Genomic DNA, 10,902 nt, shown 5'->3' with positions numbered 1-10,902 from the left:
GAAAATTTCTAGAGATATTCTTGTTAGTTACAACTTGATCACAGAATTTAAAAAAATTATGAAATTGCCTTATTGGTAATTTTGTGAAAATTTTTCTGATTCAAAGCGAGCCCACACTCAGCAGATGTGAGTTTGAGGATAGCGAAGAAGACTACTTGGTCAAAACATTCACTCTAGACGAATCAAAAAGGTACGATTTTGATTAAGTTTTTATTACTTTAGATAACGCAATCAAGTTCTTGTTTTTGGAAAAAAAAATTTAACTCTAGTTTTCCCTTAAACCTATTTTCTGCTGCGTTTTTCAAACCCGATTTTTCAACAAGACGGTCACGGGTTGGAGTATAAATCAGGAACCAATTAATGGTGGTTATATCATCATGGATTCAAATTTCATGATACCAAAAGAGGATGTTTTATAAACCCGATACATAAGTTTCAGACCAAAATCATAGGAAAAAACTAAAGGGCTTTTTGGTATAATCAACTTATTCTTTTTCTCCATCTCCACCAAAGCAACATCTTTAACCTCTGTCTTGTCTGAAACTTATGACAGAGTTGGATGCAAGAGGACTCTTAGGGGGGAGTGACCGTGGCGGTGGAGAGAAGGTAAAACTCAAGTCGGGGCGGCATCAGTTGTAGTTATTAGTGAGTTATTTAGGCACAACAACCATTGTCTCTTCGAAAGGACCTTTACATTTTCTCAATTGTCATAGTCACTCCCCCTAAAAGTCCTCTTGCATCCAAATCTATCACAAGTTTCGGACAAGTTGGAGGTTAAGGATACTGCTTATGGTCGATATGGAGAAAAAAATTAAGTTGATTATACTGGAAAACCCTTTAGCTTTTCCTTGTGGTTACAGTCTGAAACTTATGTATCGGATTTATAAAGCATCCTCTTCCGGTATCATAAAACTTGAACCCATGACCGCATAACCACCGTCAACTAGGACTCTTAGTTATACTTCAACTTGTTACTGTATAAGCATCGTGAACTCGGAGCCTGATTTGCAATATGATGGACTTCTAATGTAATAGTTTCATCCCGACAGCAAATGAAATGTGTGAGTCTCCAAGTGCTATCGCATCATCGTCAACTCAAATATACCTTTAAGCTTTCACAACATCTACTTCAAACACAAACACAAACACAAACACAAACACAAATAAATCTTTCCCCAAATTTTTAACCTTAAACTCAAAAAAAAAATCCTAAACCCTAAAAAAATTAAGGAGAGAGAAAGTGAAAGTGCGTCCAGCAGGATGCGTTTTCACTTTCTCTCTCTAAGATTGACCTATTTTTCTAAATATCCTAAAAATCAGCCCAAAATTCTAATTTTTTAAATTGACATTTTTATCAAATTTAACCTTTTAATTTACTAGTTTTACGAATCTTTTTACATGAAATAAACCATAATAAAAAAAACACAATGCTTTGTGAATAGATAATTATTGTATTTTAATTAAATTTAAAATATTTTATAATTGTTTTTAAACATAAATTGTATAATAATTTTAAAATAAACATGTTTTCATAATTTTAATATTTTATAATTATATTTCACAATTTAAAAAAGATAACGTATTCTATTTTAAATTCAAAATATTATTATATTTCAAATAATTTTATACATATATTAAACAGGAAAACTAGCTTTTAACCTAGAGTGATAAATGTAATTTTAGTTCAAACCTCAAGGGTATAAATGTCTTTTACTCTTAAAAAATGTGGTGAATATCAAGTGATAAATGTAATTTTAGTTGAATATTTTAATATTAATTTAATAAAATAACTTTTCCTTTGTTTTTTTCCAATCTTTAGATGCAAAATCTTGAAATTTTGTTAACCTTTTTCCCCAAATGTTATGACCCTAACTCATGATGCAGAAAAAGAATGTAATAAAGTAAAAAAGAAGATATTCTTCTTATAAAAAAAAGAAAAAGAAAATTGATATTCTTATAACCTAACCCATTTCTAACCCCAATTTGTCAATTCTCAATCAAAGTTTGCCATTGTAAGAAGGTATGCCGTCACGATAGTTTTAATTTAACTATTTTTATTAAATACAACACAAGAGGTTGAGGTTTGCAAACTACTTCTCTATAACAAATAGGCCCTCCTTCAATTTCCAAGCAATTGCAATGGCATTTATACCCTTTGGACACCTATAATTAAAATTTATCTCAATTTATGTTTAAATTTAGATATTAATTTCGGATGAATTAATATTTTAATAATTTATTATTGAATTTGATCAATATTATATTTGTATAACTAAGATAAAAGTATTATTGAAGCTTATATTGTAACTTGTCATTTTTACTCAAAAAATGGGTAAATTAATGTCTATACATTGGATTAAAGAGTAAGTTGATCATTTCTAGTAAAAAAAAGTCATTTAGATTTTATAGTTAAAAACTAGTGTTGTTGACAGAATAACCAGAAAATTATATGTGACATGTAATGTGTGCCTTATTCTGACGTACATGGATCGATTTTTAATAGTAGAAATAAATAAAATTTTTAATAAAAAGACTAACTTAATCTTTAATTTAATGTACATCAACTATTTTACTCATAATTTTTAATAAAAAAAATTAAATTCTTAATGATACCTTTTGAACCTCCTTCCCAAGTCTTCCAAATAAGGAAAAAAAAATATAGTAAGAAATTTCATATTATAGAACCAAATTGTGTGCTACCTAACTAAATCCATAATTAAATAAGAAAAATAGTATTTTAAAAAAAGTGGAAAGAGTACGAGAATTTTGTTTGGTTTGATTTGACTTGATTTCAACACTAATACGCTCCAGCAATATACACACCGACGCACAAAGAAAGCACTGTTGGTAAGCCTTTGTTTCTCTCTCTTCTTTCTGCTTATCTAGAACCCTACCACAATTCTCCCCGCTGGCAAAGATTCCTTTCTTTCTTTCTCCTACCCTGAACTTTTCTCCAGAAACAATCACTCTTATCATGTTTTTCGTTTCCTTCATGTAAAGCAGTTGCTATACTTTGCTGGGTCGTTTTTTTTTTCTTTGGTTTTCGTCAGTGATGGGATGTTCTAGTTCGAAGTTAGATGATCCGCCGGCAGTTGCTCTATGTCGGGAACGATGTAGTTTCTTGGATGAAGCAATTCAACAACGTTTTATTTTAGCTGAAGCTCATGTTGCTTATACAGCTTCTTTGAAGTTATTTGGACAGTCTTTGAACAATTTTGTTGATAATGATTTCGGGACTTCTTCAGGGGCGTTGCCTCCTTCTCCTCCATCTCCTAATAAACTTAAAAGCAAAGCGGTGGATCCAGTTCAAGTTGGGTCAAGTTCACCCAAGAAAGATGTTATTTCTCACCACCATTCCCATTCCCATTCTGGGTCTCATCTTCACTTCGATTCTGGTTCTGATGAAGATGATTCTGCCGGGTCCTTGCACCATTCAGATCATTCTTCTCCTTTGCACCACGATGGTGGGGGTCCTCATATTGAGTATTTGCACCAAAATTACCCCAATTATGGTGCCTACGAAACCGGCTCTTTCCCTGGTGGGTATATGCATATGAATTTTATGAAGAAGCAACCAACGCCGTCTATTGTTTATGAGCAAAGGCCTGTGAATCCAGAGATAGTTTATATGGGTGAATCTTCATCATTATCTTCTTCTTATAATAACAATAATCCTAGTTCTAGTTCATATCCTTATCCGGGTTATCAAAATTACGGTGGTTTTAGTAATTATGCTTCCTATTCGGCGCCTGGTTATCAGTCATCACTGCAACCGTCGTCAATGGCTGGAGGGTCATCCTTGAAACCACCGCCGCCTCCACCTTCACCTCCGAGAACCTCAGCTTGGGATTTCTTGAACCCGTTCGAGAGTTATGAAAACTACAATCATCCGTATACGCCGAGTAGGGATTTGAGGGAGGTGAGGGAAGCGGAAGGGATCCCTGATTTGGAAGATGAGAATTATCAACATGAAGTAGTTAAAGAAGTGGACGGAGATAAGAAATTTGTTGATAGCGGAGGGTATTCCAAGTCCCCAGCTGAAGAAGCAGCTAAGGGAGTTGTTAATAGTGAAGCAGAGGCCTCGCTTTATCAGAGCAGGCCAAGTGTAGGGGTGGAAAATGATAGGGTGGAATATGAGGTTCATGTGGTGGATAAGAAAGTTGTGAGTGATGAGACCGCTGAGGAGCGCGGTAAAGGATCAAAAGGCCCTCCAAGGAATGTTTTTGAGGTGATTAGAGAGATACAGGTTCAGTTTGTTAAAGCTTCTGAGTCAGGGAGTGAAATTGCAAAGTTGCTTGAGGTGGGAACACTTCCTTATCACCGTAAACATGGTAATGATTTTCATCATTATTTTACTGGATTGTTGTGTTATTTTATCTATTTGCTCTAATAGTAATACTAACTCGGGGTTTGGTATCTTTTCTGCAACAGCTTCGAAGATGTTGCAAGTAGTTACTCCTTCGTTATCATTAGTATCATCTCAGCGATCTACTTCTAAGACTGATTCATCGGCTAACAATACTGATCCGGCTTTTCTAGACTTAAATGAAGAATTGGCCAAGAAACAGAGAAACCTTTCCTCTACATTGCAGAAGTTGTATCTTTGGGAAAAGAAACTCTACAATGAAGTAAAGGTATATTGAGTTTTGATGATGTATTACCTGTTGTTGTACTTGGTATCTGTTTCTTTCCCCTTCCAGCCCTTTACCCATCTTCTCTTTAGAATATCAGATTCATTATTATCTCAAAAATGGCTGTATGGACTACTTGATTCATATCAATTTTTATTGGTTTATATTTGGTTGATTTTCATTTCATTGTATTTTCTTAGAATATGTTTGACTATCTATAAATTATATTACCTGCAGATATTTTAGTTTAATTGGGATTGTGTTCTGAAAGTTACTGCTCTGAGATATTCATTTTGAAAGGCTTCATGATGTTAACTCTTGTGCTTTGTTGTGGATGGTGGTTTATATTTCAAATTATGTGGTTTCTGCACCCATTTGAGGAATGCCTTACAAGCACATGAGTTGGTTTTCTGGTGTCAAATGACTTAGTTATGCCCTGGATTAAGAGCAGTTTTGTGCCTCTTCTTTTAGTGTTTCCATAAACTTTATGATTCTCCTTTACTGGAAGTTTTCGATGCAATGCAGGCTGAGGAGAAGATGCGGGTAGCTTATGACAGGAAATGCCGTAAGTTGAAGCGGTTAGATGAAAGGGGTGCTGAAGCTAACAAAGTTGATTCAACCCGGAATATAATCAGGAGCCTGTCAACAAAGATAAGAATTTCAATTCAAGTTGTTGACAAGATCTCTGTGACAATTAATAAGATCAGAGATGAGGAGCTATGGCCGCTGCTCAATGAACTGATTGAAGGGTACTATTTCTGCTTGTTTAACTCTTTTCTTTTTTTACATCTCATTCTATGTTCTCAACAAACATTGCTCTTTGGTCTTAATTTGTTAAATGAGTGTTTTGTTCTAAACTGACATAATTGTCGCTTACTTTTGACATTGCCATTTGATTGTTTTCACGTGATTTCTTTACTTAGCATTTTTAATCAGATCATTTTTGCCGTATTGGTTGCATTTAGGAATTTCTTTGGCATTTTACTTGTTTGCATTAGTATTCTTTTAGGAGCCTGTTATCCTTGCTGTTGAAGCTTGTAAAAGTGTACAGTCAAGAGTGATGAGAGGTGAATGTCAATGATGGGGGTACTGGCCTGAGAGTTCTTTAAAGGGTATGAAGAGTTGAAGAAAGAATGAAAAGGAGTTAGGAAATTTGCCCCCACCAGTAAATTCTACAACAGTTAATACTTAATAGGATACATTTTGTTAGGTCATGCTTTTCTTTTCCTTTTCCCCCCCTTTTTGTGGATACTTGAAATATTTGCAGCTAATAATTGGTGCGTTTGGCCTAAGATGTCTAGCTACCATGTTTGGAAGATTATTATTTGAGTTCCAGGTTAGTTGTTTAAATACTATATCTACTGAAATCTAGTTAGAATTTGTGAAAAGGCTGTGCCGTATTGCTCTACTAACCCAAAGATACAAAATAGATACTGGTTAGTCTTAAAGTCTATAATATGTATCATTTACTTCTTTTATTTTAATTTAATTATTTATTGGGGTGGGTGGGTGTGGAGTATGTCTTTCACAGGAAGGATTGAACTAGTTATTAGATTCATGGGGATCGAGCAGTAATATGCTTTTAAGGAAGTTCTTAGTGTGAACTGTTTGGGAACATGGATTTCAGATAATGTTTTTGGATTTGGTGTATTATGTAAACTGTTCTAATAACTGTAGTCTGTACATTAAGTACTAAAAGATCCAGATGTCTTTGTATTTGATGTATATGGGTAGTATAGTACTGAGTGCGTTGAGTGGCTTTTCATCTCAGTATTTCAAAATGCACCTCCCGTCACCATATATCATATAAATAATATGTGAAACTTTATCACAATTTATATGTTTGAATGCACTTATATGAGATGCTGTTCACAAATGTAAGCTGGGAATACCTATTGACCATTTTTGAACGTATACTAATTAATTGCTGTTAAAGGACAATCTAATAAAATGTTGGCTGAAATGTTGGCTATAGAACTGAAGCAAACCTCTTTGGCTGAAAGAAATGTATGCTTTCTGTAGAAATTGATTTCAAATTTCCTTTTGTGAACTTGATTACTTTTCTTCTTTTTTAATGAAAGTACTGAATTTGCAATTTTTCATCACTCCACAAGCCAAAATTTACTTACCATTTATTATTATCTTTTTCTTTCTTCTGTCTTATGATGTTTTCTTGTAATTTCTTTTTCCAGGTTAAACCGAATGTGGAAATGCATGCTTGAATGCCATCATAGTCAGTGTCAGGTAATTAAAGAAGCCAAAAGTTTAGGTTCTATTGGATCTGGCAAAAAACTTAGTGATGACCGTCTTAAGGCCACTTTGCAGCTTGAGCATGAACTTATTAGTTGGACTATAAGATTCTCTAGTTGGATAGGTGCCCAGAAGGGATATGTCAGGGCTTTGAATAATTGGCTTCTGAAATGTCTTCACTATGAACCTGAAGTGACTGATGATGGAATAGCTCCCTTCTCACCTAGCAGGGTAGGTGCACCTCCTATATTTGTAATCTGTAATCAGTGGTCACAAGTAATGGATACAATATCTGAAAGGGAGGTGGTTGACTCCATGCGGATTTTTGCCATGAGCATATTCCAGCTTTGGGAACAAGATAAGTCGGAAATGCATCAGAGAATGATGGCGAATAAGGATTTAGAGAGAAAGGCTAGGAACTTGGATAGAGAGGATCAAAAGCTACACAAAGAGATCCAAGCGATGGATAAAAAAATCGTTTTGGTCTCTGGAGATGGTAATAGTCTCTCAGTAGCTGGACATGTGTATCAGAGTGACACGAGCAACGCCAGTTTGCAGGGTAGCTTGCAACGCATTTTTGATGCGATGGAAAGGTTCAGTTCTGAGTCCTCCAAAGCCTATGAGGAGCTTTTGGAACGTGTTAAAGAAAGGATTGCTCAAGATCATGAAAGAATTACGTAGGGCTGTAAATAGCGGCTACAAGCAGTCTTGCTCTGTGAGAAATGAAGCTCAAGCGGTGGTCAAACGTTCTTGTTATGCAAAACTTGGCTGGTTGCTCTTCTGTCAGGGAAAGACTTGGTAATGACTCATCATCTGCCTCCGGCAACAATAGTTTTAGATAGGCTATGATATGCATAAACGAAGAGAGATTGGGAGGCGCAGGCCACTAGGCGTTGCAGATTGCGAAGCCTTCCAACTGAGAACTGTCGGGGTTTGCCTAGATCCCAAGATATTGACGGTTGGTGAGAACCTATAGGTGGTGCCCTTGTAGAAGTACAAATCATCGTATTCTATCAACTAGATGGCATCATGCACCACCGTTATTGAAGAAAATGGAGTATGCTTCTGCAAACAAGAGCAGCAAATGTAATCAAAGCATCTGAGTAAGTAGATTCTCCATCAATTTTGCATTTCAGCGTGATTCTAGTTACAGGAATACCCGCTAATCAAATGTTGTACTATAATGCAATTTTCTTTTCCATTTTGAATTAAATGATTTCAATTTTTGTATAGACGACTGTTTTGGCACACTGCGAGTTGAAGGCACTACTGAATAAAATAAAGGTGTCGTGAAGAGCTAAATGAAATATGCACTACTGAATAAGTTTGCCTGCAATGAACATTTAATATGAATTAACATGTTCTCATTGATCTGATGAGCTGCTCCGCTTAGATGCCGTGTTTTGTTTTTATAATAAAATTGTTCACATTTGAGGCTACCAATTTAATGAAACGTAGAAAACACACAAAATGGTGTTTTATCGAAATTAGAAAAATCTGTTGTAGTCTTTGATTTTATGTAATTGATATTAGGATCTTGTTAATACATAAGTTTAGGAATTAGTCTTTGCTTTTTCTGTATACTCTTTTGTGTAATATAATATAAAGTTGCATACGCATGAAAAAAATTTCTCTTCCACTTAAAGCAGGAATAAAATTTCCCACTATTTATGACTGCAAAAAAATTTGGTATTGCAAATGGTTGATTCTCGGCGAATAGGAACTATTAAACTCTCTCACTCATTTTATATGATATTCCTCATCTTCCCAAACTTTCTTGTAATATTGTGTTTATCAGCAATTCTATTTATCTTGTTGCAACTTACAGGAAATGATTTTGGGGAAAGCTTCCTAAAAAATGGAACCAAAGCAAGTTTCAAATGTTTGCTTAAACTCTAGTTTGATTTTCAATAATGTTATGATATAGCACCTTAGGTTAGGAGTTAGGACTCCAAATTTTATTGTTTAAAATCAAAGAACAATAGGAGGTGTTTCAAATGTCTAAGGCTCCACATTGCCTCGTATTGTTCGAATAAAAAGGTATTCACTATTTTAAAGGTTACCGAAAATGATTCATATGGAGAATTAGAACCCATATATGAAGAAGTTACGAACGATGAAGAAATGTTCGTGATAAGGAGAAATCTAAACATGACCTACAAAGAAGAAGACCGGATGAGACACTATTTTCCACACAAGCTGCAGTTGTAAAGGGAAAGTATGTAATGCTATTATTAACAGAGGAGCATGCAAGAATGTTGTTTCTAGTGAAATGGTGGAGAAATTAAAACTTGACACAGAGGCTCACCTTTCTCCTTACAAGCTCACTTGATTGGATTCAGACCATGAGAACAAAGTAAATAAATGGTGCCTTGTTCCTTTCTCTATCGGAAAGATATATAAAGAGGTGTTATGGTGTGATATTATACCTATAAATGCTTGTCACTTGCTTCTTGTGTGATGGGGCTAGAACTTAAGTCTAGTAAACTGTGCGGCCTTAGGCGAATTTTTTGCTTCAAATCTATCTAAGTCAGCCTAACTATCGAAAGTGAGAATTCTCTCAAAAATTCTTTAAGGCATTGAAAAATATAGTGGAAGCAACTCGAAATGAAAGAGCAACAGAGAATTGAAAAGCCACCAGAAAGTAATGTACACAAGATGTTTTGAGTAAATGCTCTCAATAAATTCTTTAACTTAAAGAATGAATGGAGTACAATGAGATGATTACAAATGAAGAGGGGGCATTTATTAATAGTTGAGCTCTCTGAGATCCAACAGTACAAATCGAATTACATCAACGGTTGAGATTAGTGTTTATCTACAAGATGAGAGTCCTAAGGGATTTAAACTCTATACATCTTTATCCTTTAGGATTTACATTAATTACCATAGTAACTCTAGTTTTACTGGAGTGTTTCACTGGGCCACTTAGGGTTCAGGTAGATGAACTTCTCCATGTGTTCCACGAGTCAGGCTAGTTCAAGCAGTTCAAATGAGCCGCATTTAATCAGTAGACCTCCATGGAACATTCTGTGCGCAATGGTCACGGGCTTTGTGTTGGGAAATGTATCCATATTGTAGTAAACGTGTAATTATTTTCTATCATTTGAATGATGAATAAATGAATAAAGTTAATTTCACAAGCATAGTGGTAGATGCTTTTGCAAATGGAGCTCTTCTTTCGAAGTCTTACAATGAAGCTTACAAAATTCTTGAAAGAATTCCATTGAAAATTATCAATAGCCGACTAATTGAACAACCATAAGAAGAAAAGTGGCAAGAGTACATGAAGTTGATGCACTTACTTTATTGGCAGCTCAAGTATCTTCTATATCTTCCATGCTTAAGAACTTTACTACTAATGGTTTCAACGGTATTCTGATAGGTCAACAACCAAGCCAATTTGAGAACATTTCATGTGTGTACTATGAAGATAATCATATGTTCAAAAATTTCTCGCCAACCCTAGAATCCATCTATTACATGGGAAACCAAAATCAGAATAGGAGTGCTCAAAGTCCGCAATCAAATTTCTATAATCCTTCATGGCAAAATAATCTAAATTTCTCGTGGAGTATTTAAGGAACTAGTCCTAGCAACTCTTATATAACTCCGTTTGTGAATTAATTCACTTGTGACGTTTATGGTGTGACTTACCTAAATCTTGAGTTAGTCACTAACCATGCGTATGTAACTCATATGTTTTGGTATAAGTGGAGGCTTATGCTCTAAAGATGATTGAGTCAATAGTTGGTATGTTGGTTACAGGACTTGAGTATGGCATGGCTTTACTAGCAACAATGGAATTCATAACTCGATTAAAGAGTTAACGATATCCTCTCATTGGCATTACGTGGATTGATAAATATGGAACATGACTAAGGGTTGCTTTTTTTGAACAAGTAATTTATCACAGTCATTAGTTGACGGTTATCATATTAATCATTAAGAAGCCACAATGGTGATAATGAGATAAAACAGGACAATTAAGAATTAAGAATAGTTCAAGGGTTAAATTGAA

At 34.8% G+C, this 10,902-nt stretch overlaps 1 protein-coding gene across 3 annotated transcripts; it reads left to right on the top strand.

The window, feature by feature from the left end:
- The first annotated feature begins 2,823 nt into the window (after nucleotides 1-2,823).
- LOC105785980 (protein ALTERED PHOSPHATE STARVATION RESPONSE 1) lies at nucleotides 2,824-8,273 on the top strand. Of its 3 annotated transcripts, none has more exons than XM_012612189.2 (5): nucleotides 2,824-4,331; nucleotides 4,432-4,634; nucleotides 5,157-5,380; nucleotides 6,824-6,875; nucleotides 6,957-8,273. In XM_012612189.2, the coding sequence occupies exons 1-5, from the start codon at nucleotides 3,053-3,055 to the stop codon at nucleotides 7,560-7,562; spliced, it is 2,364 nt and encodes a 787-aa protein (XP_012467643.1). In that variant the 5' UTR covers nucleotides 2,824-3,052; the 3' UTR covers nucleotides 7,563-8,273. The 3 variants fall into 3 exon arrangements, 2 of the variants coding, with proteins under 2 accessions (XP_012467643.1, XP_052490139.1); XR_001131266.2 differs by having other exon boundaries at nucleotides 2,825-4,331; nucleotides 6,824-7,984; nucleotides 8,115-8,273; XM_052634179.1 differs by having other exon boundaries at nucleotides 2,825-4,331; nucleotides 6,824-8,273.
- The last annotated feature ends 2,629 nt before the right edge of the window (nucleotides 8,274-10,902 follow it).

This window comes from Gossypium raimondii, chromosome 1, assembly GCF_025698545.1.
Source record: "Gossypium raimondii isolate GPD5lz chromosome 1, ASM2569854v1, whole genome shotgun sequence".
NCBI lineage: Eukaryota > Viridiplantae > Streptophyta > Magnoliopsida > Malvales > Malvaceae > Gossypium > Gossypium raimondii.
Note: the sequence above shows the minus strand (reverse complement) of the source record. Positions and strands in the feature narration are given on the sequence as shown.

What these genes read in the sequence shown, in the direction of transcription:
- LOC105785980 (XM_052634179.1), top strand. Translation starts at nt 3,053, where the DNA reads ATGGGATGTTCTAGTTCGAAGTTAGATGATCCGCCGGCAGTTGCTCTA. An exon ending in TCCTTATCACCGTAAACATG is followed by an intron (nt 4,332 to 4,431) that starts GTAATGATTTTC and finishes TTTCTGCAACAG; the next exon opens with CTTCGAAGATGTTGCAAGTA. An exon ending in AACTCTACAATGAAGTAAAG is followed by an intron (nt 4,635 to 5,156) that starts GTATATTGAGTT and finishes GATGCAATGCAG; the next exon opens with GCTGAGGAGAAGATGCGGGT.